Raw genomic sequence first — 12,912 nt, 5'->3', positions numbered from 1 at the left:
GCTTGAAGTAAGCCTTAGGACTTCGGTCGGATCCCTATGTCAGATCATTGGTGCAAAATCATGTGTTCCATTAGTACACTTGAAGATTGCAAATTCCTCATACTATATAAGCATCCTAGAATGCACTTAGAGCTTGTTCTCAAAAAACAAAAGAATGCACTTAGATCCACTTGAATCAAATCATGAGTCATTACGCCCTGCCATTGTAAACCTTTCTGTATGTTCTGCAAATATTGTGATATCTTTGTTTTTCCTTTCCGCAGTTATAAACCGCTTCACTTTTCTCTTATGATAATTGTTTTCTTTACTGAAAATCATATAGATGCTAGAGGACGTGATGGGTCCAGCCGAAGAAGCTCTCGGATATGTAGGCCAGTTTTCCGCTCTGATCGTTATGATCATGCCAGCGTAAGTTTGGCATTGTTACCTAAAAAAAGTTCTTAAACCAATTGGCCTGGGTTGATTGACTATATTCTGACCCATATTGTTTTTTGGCAGCTGCACTACCCTCAGAGATATCTGGAAGGAGGGGTCAGTTGGCGAGTGATCTCCTCTCCCCTTTCTCGCAGCTCTCTTCAACTGCGGCGTATGGATTCTCTGCGGTCTGATCGCCGGTAATGAGTTTGTGTTCTGGCTCAACATCATGGGGGCATGCGTCCAAGCTTGCTACTTTACCTTCTACCTCGTCTACTCTACGGCTGGCCAACGCCGTTGGTGGATTGGAGGTAGTATTGTTACGTTGCTCGTGTACGCATTTCTGCTTGTTCTTTATTTCATGGAGAGGAAAGCTGGGTTCGACTTGCTGTGCGCTGTTAGTGGTATAGTGTTGGCTGCTTCCCCGCTGCTTAACATTGTAAGCATCTTTAGCTCACATGCATTTCAATTTGGAACACTTTAAGTCACTCATATTCATGTATTTATGTTCTACATACACGGCCAGCCGCCTGCAAGTCCTTGAACACAAGGTGCATGCCACCATTGCCGGTTCCTCTCGCGTCCTTGGTTAATGGCGTAATTTGGACAGCTTATGCCTGTGCGGGTACCAAGGTTCTTCGCTCTATTGCGGTATGTTTCTTGTTTTTCCCAAAATTTGAATGTGTGTTGCAAACTTGCAGTGGCTTCACCTAAAAGATCCATGTGCGTAGCGCGGCTAGCTGGGCCGATGTGTTGACGTGATATGCGGCTGAATCATTCTTGTGCATGGTGTCATAATCAGAAATGGTCCATATGAAGTTTCAGTGCAAATCCTAGCATGTTTCAGCATTTCATTGCCAGTTTCTGCAGATATGTGTGTGATCTCAAAATACAGCAGTCTATACTAATGTTGGTTCCTGTGAACAGGCGCCAAACATTACTGCCGTCGTCAGTGCTGTGATCCAGATTCTGCTACATGTTTCTTGCTACATCATCGAGTGGCCGGAGCTGCAGGAGTTCGACGTCCCTCTACTGGATGAGGAGGTGTGATCATCTTCGATATGATGCATGAGGAGATACGAGTGTGCCTGCTGAATCATGTACTTTTGGTCACGTAGAGTACTATGCACGAGCATGATTCATACCGTTGCTTCTTGCTTTCATTCTTTTTAAGAGGGTGCATCTTGCTCCTGCTAGTATAGAAGTATAGAACTACATATGCAGTAACACGGACAGCTAGGTGAGAGAACTATGACATGATGTCAAGAGGCTTCAAAGCTGGGGTGCCGCAGAATGGCAGCAATCGCTGATATTCTACTTCATTTCCCAGTTGACATACAATATATGCAGAGATCTACTCTATGGTTACACTGTATTTTCAGCAAGTGCATTGTTTATGTGCAGCAAACGAACTACAGCTACAGGAAGCAGCCTGAGCCTACTCCTCAGTAGGAGGATCCACCCAACGGTTATGTGTGTAGATTTAGCTGAATCAAGGATTCAGTCACACCCTCCATTGCACTTGTACCACAGTCTACAGCAAAAAAAGATCCAAACTGCGCCAATGGAAAGGATATGATGGCACTGAGGCTGGTTTCATATATTCATTCATGCCATCACCACAGTATTACACACACTCGCAAGATTCAAGATAATATATGAGCTCACAAGAGATAGGTATCAATCAATGGGACATTACCAAAGATTCATCATTCAATCTTGCTGCCTCAGGAACATATCTGAACTTCAAATATTAACAGAGAGCACTGAACTATTCAGGACCTTGTTTCAGTACACACCACCATTAGCTGAACTGCAAACAATCGTTTGTTCATGCATCTCTTATGATGAAGAACAATGAAGCAAATCCTCGGCGAGGATGAAGAATCAAATCAAAACATTTGAGACCTTACCAAAGCAGGGATGAAGAACTGACGGGACAGTAGATTTACATGTACGTAGTTCGAATTCTGTCCTGCTGCAGATAATGTGCCGTCACTACTCACTGTCAGTGTCGACCCCCCAGCCGCAAGCCGGAGTTGCAGGCGGAGGCACGCCGGCCCGGAATGTCGCGTCGGACAGGTAGAACCAAATCCACGGCGAGCAGTCCGACGGAGGCTCTCGCGGGAGGCAGCGCACGATGCCCTTGTTGAAGAACCAGAACCCGCCGGTCTCGCTGCAGGGGTACGGCGGGCTCCCGGCCGTCGGGAGGGCGCCGTGGGACCTCCTGCCGTCGTCCAGGAAGTAGATGTAGAGCGGGAAGGGGTACCCCACGTCGACGGCCACGGAGCAGCACCGCCCGAGGAAGATCCTCCGGCCGCTGAGGGTCGCCGCGCTGCAGCACCGTCTCCAAGAAGCCAAGACTCGGGGCGGGTCGTTGTGGTCCGCTCCCCCGACGATCTTCTTCTCCTCCAGCACGAGCACGTCGAACCTCGTGCGCTCCTCGGGGCCGGCGAACCTCACGATCATCAGCAGCTCTCCGCGGGACACGACGAGGTAGCGGGAGACCGTCTGCCCCGGCGCCGGCTCGGCCGCGCGGTGGCCGGGGAAGCTGTAGCGCACCGTGAACGTGGAGAGCTGCGCTCCGTCGCCGTCGGGCTTCGGCCGGAACATCAGGAGGTCCTCCTCGTTGGTGAGGACGTAGAAGCCCACGAAGTACTTGCCGGAGAAGTATATCACGTCCTCGATCCTGTCCTTGGGCAAGAAATCGTGCCACGATTCGTCGCTGGCGTCCGACGAGAAGATCGGCGGAAACCAGCAGTTCCCGGCGCGCGGGCACCAGAACGCGATGTTGGACTGGCCAGCCACTATGGCGGCGGCGTAGTAGGGCTCGCCGGGGCCGGGCTCGACGGACGGCGCGGCGGAGAGGGTGACGGCGTGGAGAACGACGGGGCACATCTTGCCGCCACCGTGGCAGGGGACGGCGAGGAGCCTCGGGAGGGGGACGCGCGCGCCGGTGAGGAGGTTGAGCAACGCGTAGTGGCCGTGCGGCCACGGGAGCTCGGCGACGAGCCAGCCGCCCGGGAAAGAGCCGCAGAAGCGCGCGCCGCGGGCGTCCGCGGGGAGCCTGGGGCGGTGGTGGGTCGCTCCGCAGGCGACGCAGAAGAAGGAGGTCGCGGCGGTGGATGGCATCATCAGCCACGGGAACGGGAACCTCGGCGGGTTCGGCCGCGCCGTCTCGCGCCACCTAGTGCAGACGCCGGAGAAGCGGGCGTGGTCGAGGATGCACGGGAGGTTGCGGATGATGTCGCTGAGGTACCTCTCGGGGAGTTCAGCCCACGGCCGCCACCTCGACTCCGGCAGCGGCACCCCCATGGGAGGAGAGGTTCTTGAGTTTCTTGAAACTTCTTGGTGGGGATGGGACTTGGGAGGGACCGAGGGAGAGAGGCGAAGTGAAAGTTTATCGTTGAGATGCGAACTGGGTTGGTGCAAAACATCGAGATATTTATAGGAAAAATTGCATATGCTGCAAATCCCAATCGTTCAGAATAGATTTTCACAAAATATGCAACATAGGGACGAACCTATATATGCAACAAAAGATGCATACAACAATGCAAAAACACAACCACTTTTGCAACATGGTTAAAGTACCTTGCAACACCAACAATCCAATACCGCTAACCATTCACCCATCAAAAAATTTCCACACCGATCTCGCAGCAGAACTCCTTTGATTACCTAGAACACCACCAGCGTTGGAGCTGGCGAGGTCAAAACCATCCACCTCAAACGGCCGATTTGTGAAACAATTTATTTCAAAAGAGTGAAATATGTTATTTTGCAAATGTGCAATTTAAATAGATGTGATCTTTGTGAAACACACAGTGAAAAGTGAAATGTGGGTTCCAAAAATGAAAATAATATGGAACTGAAATATCAACTTGTGAAATTGATTATTTTAAAATGTGTAATATTTATTTCAAAAGAGTGAAATATATCATTCAACAATATGCAATTGAAATAGATGTGGCTTTTGTGAAAGAAGCCAGTGGAAAGTGAAAAGTGTGTTCTGAAAGTGAAAATAATATGAAACTAAATTGTTAACTTGTGAAATTGATTATTTGCAAATGTGTAACAATTCTATTTAAAAGAGTGAAATATTTTATTTCCCAAATGTGGAAATGAAATACATGTGATTTTTGTGAAACAAGTAGTGAAAAGTGAAATGTGGGTCCTGAAAATGAAAACAATATGAAACTGAAATGTCAACTTCTGTAATAGATTATTTGAAATTATGTAACAACTTATTTCAAAACAGCGAAATATATTATTTAAAAAATGGAATTGAAATATATGTGATTTTTGTGAAATATGTTTCATGATTTTTTTAAACTCGTTCGAAATACATTGAAGGCCAGTCATGTTTTAAAGGTCTCTTCGCCAAGAGTTCAAATAAAAAAAAATCAAATCAGATTTTTTTTGTCTAAGAAATATGAATGATTTTAAGTTAGTGAAGGTGATGCATTAATTTGGGAGAGAGAAGAGAGAGAATGGGCAGCACATGCATGCTAGACCACGGTTTGACTGAAAGCTAACATTGATGGGACCGCGTACAATATTTACATGTTGTATTGCTCTATGTGTGAAATGACAAATGATTCACGATTTATACACCAATCTTCAACACGAATCTTGACAACTAAACGAACGTACCCGATGTGCCGGTACCTATCGATACCGTGCAATTTTTCACTTTGTAGCAGAACGTCTTTGATTAGCTAGAACACCACTAACGTTGGACCTAGCGAGGTCAGAACCATCCACATGAAAGCCCTAAAATGTGACGTGCGTGTGTTATGGGCTCCATCATGAGGTCATCCATGCCTAAGAGCTCTGCAACCTCCACATCGCCCATGGAGAGAGGGATGTGGGAGCACCAGAGAAAAAGAAGTGTTGTCCATGAAGAAGAAAAGTTGGAGGGATAATCGACTTCGGAGCCCGAGCTCATATGATCTCGGTGAACAGTAAAATCATAAAAAATACTAAAAGTTTTCAAAAAAATCCATGAAAGATATTTTAGTGTGTGAGGACCGTGCCAAATTTCAACTTATTTAAATATCTGACCCGCTCTCAGCAAAAATAACAAAATCGGTTTGGACAGTGCAAAACAGTAAACTTTTTCACATACCCCTAATTTTTTTTGTTGAGAGCTGCTCAAATGTCCAAATGATCTGAAATTTGGCACGAACGTCATGCATTAGATCATCTTCCATGAAAAAAAAATCAGAATTTTTAAAATTTTGTAGTATTTCTTTTAATTTTACTATTCATGCGCAAGAGCAAATGAGCTCAGGAGCCATTTAGCCGCTCTCAAGTTGAAGGGACTATTCGCAGAAATCTGCTTTTAATATTCACTACAGGAATCAGGCACTTTGACGTCTGCCATGGCTGACGGCAAAGGCCTTTGCCGTCCGCTAGCAGACGACAACAGGTCTGGCTGAATAGGCTATGGCGAAGGGCTCTTTGCCGACAGTAAAGATGAAACGCTCTTTGACGTCCGCCAGCCGACGGCAAAGAGCCCGGACGGCACAAGTGCCAGGTTAGGTCCGTTAAGGGGTTAACGGCGTGCTTTGCCGTCCGCTGGTAGACGGCAAATACAATTGCATCTTTGTTGTCTGCCAGCAGACGGCAAAGTAGCGGAATAGGCCAGCCCCAAGGTGCTGCCACGTGTCAAGCTATGCCGTCCGCCGGCAGACAGCAAAGATGCAACGCTCTTTGCCGTCAGCCAGCAGACGACAAACTAACCAAATAGGCCAGCCAGTGCCCCAGGTTGCATAGGTAGCTGCCATGTGGCAGATTTGCCGTCTGCTGGCTGATGGCAAAGCTCTTTGCCGTCTGCCAACAGACGGCAAAGAGGCTGTATAGCCCATGTTTTTTCTGATTTTTGTTATATCCTTGCATTTTCAAAAGACATAAATTATATATATAGTTTCAACCTCAAACATAGCCCATGTATCCATCATCTAGCAGTCCATCAACGCAATAGAACACATAGGGTATTAAAAGTCCAATACATACATAGTTTCACGGAGTTCATCAACATACATACATAGTTTCACGGAGTTATTCAACATACATTGTTTATCAACACAAAATCAAAACAGAAACTAAAACTAGCATTCCATCAGTCCAGCTTCCATGAAGTGAATCAAATCTGCAAAAATGGGAGTAAGCAAGTTAGAAGAAAGAAGAAGAAGAAGAAGAAGAAGAAGAAGAAGGTTTTTACCCTTTTCCTTCTCATTCTTCTTCTTTTATTCTTTCTTTTTCTTCTCTTTCTTCTTCTATTATTTCTTTTTTCTCCTCTTCCTTGTTTTTCTTCTTCTCATTCCTTATTTGTGTCATTTTAGAGCTTACATGGGTAATTATGCCATTTTTTAGCTAACTAAGCTTATTATGTCAATTTGGAGGAAATTAAGGTAAGTATAGGTCATTTTTGTGCTAACATAAGTAATTATACCATTTTTTAGGTAACGTAGGTAGAATGGATCATTTTGGTGCTAACCTAGCTAAAATGGATCATATTGGAGCTAACGTAGGTAAAATGGATCATATTGGAGCTAACCTAGGTAAACTTGCTCATTTTGGAGCTAACCTAGGTAAAATGGATCATATTGGAGCAAACCTAGGCAAAATGGGTCATTTTGGAGCTAACTTAACTAATTATGCCATTTTTGAGTTAACTAAGCATATTATGCCATTTTTGACATAAGTAAGCTAAGTATAGGTCTTTATTTAGCTAACCTAGGTAACTAAGCATATTAGAGCTAATTTAGTTAAGTATAGATCATTTCGGAGCTAAGTAAGCCAATTATGTCATTTTGTAGGAAGATTGGTTAAGTCTAGGTCATTATGGTAACCATTTTGGAGGAAATAAAGCTAAGTCTAGGTCTTTATGCATTTGGTAGGCAAAACACTAGAGAAATGTTATCGTCATCACAGAGGTGAAGGGCAGGTCGGGTTTACGCCAGTGTCAGACGGAGAAGGACCGGTCGGGGTCGGGCTTGCGCCGGTGCGAGACGGAGAAGGATCAGTCGATGCTTGTCGGGAGGCATGCTGCACCAAAGATCATTTGCAATGTCTCGTTAGCATGATGCAACTGAAATGTGAATACTAGTAACTAATGACCATTCAAATGAAACTCACCGTGTCCGCTATACCAATCTGAGGCATCGGCGGAGGGGTTTGACCGTTTTTCTCGCACACGGACTGCACATTTTGATTTCACGAGTCAGTCATATTAGTTAGTAATAAAACGAACATTACATGCATGATTTGGCTAATAAGCAGGAGAAACTTACCACGAGGAGCTCGTATAGGGCCCGGTGAGACGTGTCGTTCCGGTTCCTCTCCTCCTCCAGCATCCTAGCCGTCCTCTGCTCCAGGTTGGTCTCCCTTTCCTTGGCCTGCCTGTTTGCCTCCGCCAGAAGCTCCTGGGCCCTGAGCTTGATGGCGAGGTCCACTGGCCGTGGTCGAGGTGGTATGTCATGAAGAGACCTCGCGTGGCGCTTCTTGATCTTCGGGAGACTGCTAGGACAACGTATCAGTCCATCCCCAATGGCTACCGAGCCATGTTTCCTCCCATCACCAGATAGCATCACGAGCTCTGTATCAAAAGGACTCTGGCTCGGGATGAAGTCATCCCCTTTCGTTGCCTTCCCCCAGTCTTTGTACCTCACGAGCTTGTCGTGGGAGGAGATGTTGGTGAAGCTCTCTGGATGATCGAGGTCATCCTCAGAGAATGCCTTGGCCTTCTTGAACGGGGCCATATGGGCCATGGCATAGAGGTCGTACAGCGGTGGCACTTCCTTCTTGTTGTGTTTCGCCTAAAAGAGAGGAACAACATATTAGTTAAGGGCTGAAGCTAGCATGAAGAATGAAATTGCATGAATCGTTAAGGGCTGAAACCACATACCTAGTGATCCCCATACTCAAATAGGTTGGATCTCCCTTGATGGTGTGGCACACCTCGCATTTGGGAACGCTTATCCCTGGCCTTGTTGTGTTCGGCTAGCCATTGGGGAGAGCACCACTGATCCACCAACGCCTCCCAACAGTCCATCAAATCCGCACACCATCTCGGGGGCACCTAAGTTTGGCAAAGAGAAATTTCAGCGCTACGCCTACGAATGAAATCAAGCAAACTAAGTACAAGGCCTTAAGAATAGTTAATTACCTTCATGTACTTCTCCTTACTCAGATGCTTGAGGCGGCACTTCTTCTTGGCCCTCCTGATGTTAGTCGAGGCGTAGTAGTCTCGAACAGCATGCACCCTAGCCTCGTACCGTAAGTTCTGAAGTAGGCGCTTGCACTCGGCTTCGAGAAGCCTAGCCGCCTCCGCCTCGTGTTCCTCAGCAACCCTGTAGAAGGTCTGCAATCGAACAAGACAACACTGATTAGTACAATCACTAGGTAATGTTGATTTTTAATTATGTAAAGTAGAAATTACCCAAAACCGCCGCCTCACAATGTCGGCCACTGTCTCGCACACGACACCTCGACCCTCTCCTCTGGCGGGGCTGGGGCAGCCACGTACAGCTCCCAGCTCATTGCTAGCTGTGGAGCCTGACCCTCACCGGGCAACGTGACCCACCCCAGGAAGTGGTGCCGGACTAGAGTACCAAGGACCTGGATGGGCATGCGGACACCATCAGGGTGTATCCAACCCCTGTAGTATGACAAGGCCAACACATTAGATATTAATTTGAAGAAACATGAAGGACAAAGGTTAAAATAGAGTAAATGCACTTACTTCTCCCCGTTAGGCTGAATCAACCACCTCTGATCGCGGGTTACCGGCACGGCCGGGAGCTTCATACCACCACGCTGGTAGACCTTCTTGCCCTGCTCAACTAGCTTGCCATTGCTAAAACTATCGCCAGACCAGGTCTCCTCGCCATCAGCATGGCCACTAGTCTCCGGAGTCACCTGGGACGAAGACTCTGGGACCGGAGTCTCGTGAGATGAAGACTCTAGGGCCCGAGTCTCTTGAGGCTTGTCAGCCCGAGGCTCGTGGACCGGAGTCCGAGACGGGTCCAAGTCTGACGGCTCCACCTGAAACGAAGCATTCCGGTGGTCCGGAGAATCAGCTTCGGGTGGCGGCGAGGAAGGCACAACAGACTTCCTACCCCTCCCGTCGACACGTCCACCTCTAGATCCCCTCTTCGTCTTCCCCCGACCTCTCCCAGATGAAGAAGGGCCCGCTGGTGTCCCCATGTTGTCTACGAGCGCTCTCTGAAGCTGTTGGGGTGCAATATAGCCACTGATACGTCTCCAACGTATCTATAAGTTATGAAGTATTCATGCAATTATATTATCTGTTTTGGATGTTTATGGGCTTTATTAAACACTTTTATATTATTTTTGGGACTAACCTATTAACCGGAGGCCCAGCCCAAATTGCTGTTTTTTTGCCTATTTTAGTGTTTCGTAGAAAAGGAATATCAAACGGAGTCCAAACGGAATGAAACCTTCGGGAGAGTTATTTTTGGAACAGAAGCAGCCCAGGAGACTTGGAGTAGACGTCAGGGAAGCTTCGAGGAATCCACGAGGCAGGAGGCGCGCCCTACCCCCCTGGGCGCGCCCCCCACCCTCGTGGCTCCCCTGACCGACTTCTTTCGCCTATATATATATCCATATACCCTAAAAACATCGGGGAGCAGAATAGATCGGGAGTTCCGCCGCCGCAAGCCTCTGTAGCCACCAAAAACCAATTGGGACCCTGTTCCGGCACCCTGCCGGAGGGGGGACCCTCACCGGTGGCCATCTTCATCATCCCGGCGCTCTCCATGATGAGGAGGGAGTAGTTCATCCTCGGGGCTGAGGGTATGTACCAGTAGCTATGTGTTTGATCTCTCTCTCTCTCTCTCTCTCTCTCTCTCTCTCGTGTTCTTGATTTGGCACGATCTTGATGTATCGCGAGCTTTGCTATTATAGTTGGATCTTATGATGCTTCTCCCCCTCTACTCTCTTGTAATGGATTGAGTTTTCCCTTTGAAGTTGTCTTATCGGATTGAGTCTTTAAGGATTTGAGAACACTTTATGTATGTCTTGCATGTGCTTATCTGTGGTGACAATGGGATATCACGTGATCTACTTGATGTATGTTTTGGTGATCAACTTGCGGGTTCCGTGACCTCGTGAACTTATGCATAGGGGTTGGCACACGTTTTCGTCTTGACTCTCCGGTAGAAACTTTGGGGCACTCTTTGAAGTTCTTTGTGTTGGTTTGAATAGATGAATCTGAGATTGTGTGATGCATATCGTATAATCATACCCACGGATACTTGAGGTGACATTGGAGTATCTAGGTGACATTAGGGTTTTGGTTGATTTGTGTCTTAAGGTGTTATTCTAGTACGAACTCTTGAATAGATCGATCAGAAAGAATAACTTTGAGGTGGTTTCGTACCCTACCATAATTTCTTCGTTTGTTCTCCGCTATTAGTGACTTTGGAGTGACTCTTTGTTGCATGTTGAGGGAAAGTTATATGATCCAATTATGTTATTATTGTTGAGAGAACTTGCACTAGTGAAAGTATGAACCCTAGGCCTTGTTTCCTAGCATTGCAATACCGTTTGTGCTCACTTTTATCATTAGTTACCTTGCTGTTTTTATATTTTCAAATTACAAATACTCATATCTATCATCCATATTGCACTTGTATCACCATCTCTTCGCCGAACTAGTGCACCTATACAATTTACCATTGTATTTGGGTGTGTTGGGGACACAAGAGACTCTTTGTTATTTGGTTGCGGGGTTGTTTGAGAGAGACCATCTTCATCCTACGCCTCCCACGGATTGATAAACCTTAGGTCATCCACTTGAGGGAAATTTGCTACTGTCCTACAAACCTCTACACTTGGAGGCCCAACAATGTCTACAAGAAGAAGGTTGCGTAGTAGACATCAAGCTCTTTTCTGGCGCCGTTGCCAGGGAGGTGAGTGCTTGAAGGTATATCTTTAGATATTGCAATCGAATCTTTTAGTTTCTTGTTTTATCACTAGTTTAGTCTATAAAAGAAAACTACAAAAAAATGGAATTAAGGGTGCCTCATACGCTTCATCTTTTTAATGTCTTCCATGAAAATAAGGATTCCGATAATTGTGCTCAATTGCTAGAGGAAGAATGCATTAGAATGTTTGGAACTAAATCTTTGAATGATGAGCATGATTGCAATGTTGTTAGTATGAATTCTTTGAATATCCATAGTACTAATGATGATTGCACTAGTCATGATGAAAATATCCCTTATAAGCATGTCAACTTTTGTGGAATACATACAGCTTGCCAGAACACACCAAATAGGGAAGATAGATTTTGCAAGAGGCATAAGTATTTGGAAACTAAATGGTTGCAAGAAAGGCTAGATGATTGTGCTGAAAGATTCAATATTTATCGCCATCCTTGTCAACTTTGCAATGAACATGGTCATTTAAAGCTCCAATGCTATTTGTTTCATGATCAAATCGTGTCCAAAAATTGTGATAACTTGATTACCCTTGAGCATCATAAAGAGCTTAGTCTTCTTTTGGGGTATGAAGAAATGAAACGTATAACCGAGGGTATTCCAAAATTTAATCTTGATAGATTTCTTGATTTTGATCTAGAAGAAATTTCTTTGTATTGTGCGGTGAATTGCATTGAAAATCCTTATATTGCCAATTACATAAAGACAAGAAAACAAATAGAAGATGAAGAGAATACTAATGAAAGGGAAGATACTTCCCAATATCCTCCTATTATTTCTTATGATGAATCAGGTAACGAGGAGGAGCTTTCTATTCAACCAATCTCCTTAATAAGGAGCTCAAAAGAGAGGGTTAAACCCACACATGATGTTAAGAAGAAAAGGAAAAGACGGAGAAGCAAAGGTAAAAAGGTATCCCTCCCAAATAATATTGCTCCTATTACTCATTGTGATGATGATAATTGCTATACTATTGGTGCTATCCATAGTATTAATGATGAGAGCGATTATGCTTATGATATGAAAAGGTCCAAGCTTGGGGATGCTACGTTTGATGAGATGACAAGTTTGAGAATATATTTTCTGCAATTAATGTTTGTCCCAAGCTTGGGGATGCTATGTTCAATGAAGATGATATTTTTAGCCTCCAAGGTTTTGATGAGCAAATTTATTATGATGATAGCATGCCTCCTATTTATGATGGTTATATTGATGAAAGTGGGTTTGGAAGAGTGTCAACTTTAGGAAGTAATGATCCCACTATTTTGGTGGACGTTGAATATTATTGTGATAATTATGAAAGTGGATTTGGAGAGGTCATGACTTTATTTAGTGATGAATCCACTATTTCGGAAGAGGTTTCAATTGATTACGATGAGAACAAAGTTGCTACTTATGATGATTATTGTGATGAAACTTATGCTATAAAAAGTAGTGATGACTATATTTATAAAACTTGTCATGTTTATGATTACCCTTTTTCTGAACATTACTCTTTTAATGTGGAAACAATTTATAGTATTCG

General features: G+C 45.2%; 1 protein-coding gene across 1 annotated transcript; it reads right to left on the bottom strand.

Moving 5' to 3' along the window:
- Positions 1–2,412: 2,412 nt before the first annotated feature.
- On the bottom strand, positions 2,413–3,729 carry LOC141025913 (uncharacterized). The gene has a single exon (XM_073501851.1). It carries the CDS (start codon positions 3,727–3,729, stop codon positions 2,413–2,415), a length of 1,317 nt encoding a protein of 438 aa, XP_073357952.1.
- Positions 3,730–12,912: the final 9,183 nt, after the last annotated feature.

This window comes from Aegilops tauschii, chromosome 6 (genome assembly GCF_002575655.3).
Source record: "Aegilops tauschii subsp. strangulata cultivar AL8/78 chromosome 6, Aet v6.0, whole genome shotgun sequence".
Taxonomy (NCBI): Eukaryota; Viridiplantae; Streptophyta; class Magnoliopsida; order Poales; family Poaceae; genus Aegilops; species Aegilops tauschii.
This window is presented reverse-complemented; position numbering and strand designations above follow the sequence as displayed.

Coding starts and splice junctions, on each gene's coding strand:
- LOC141025913 (XM_073501851.1), bottom strand. CDS start 3,729: ATGGGGGTGCCGCTGCCGGAGTCGAGGTGGCGGCCGTGGGCTGAACTC.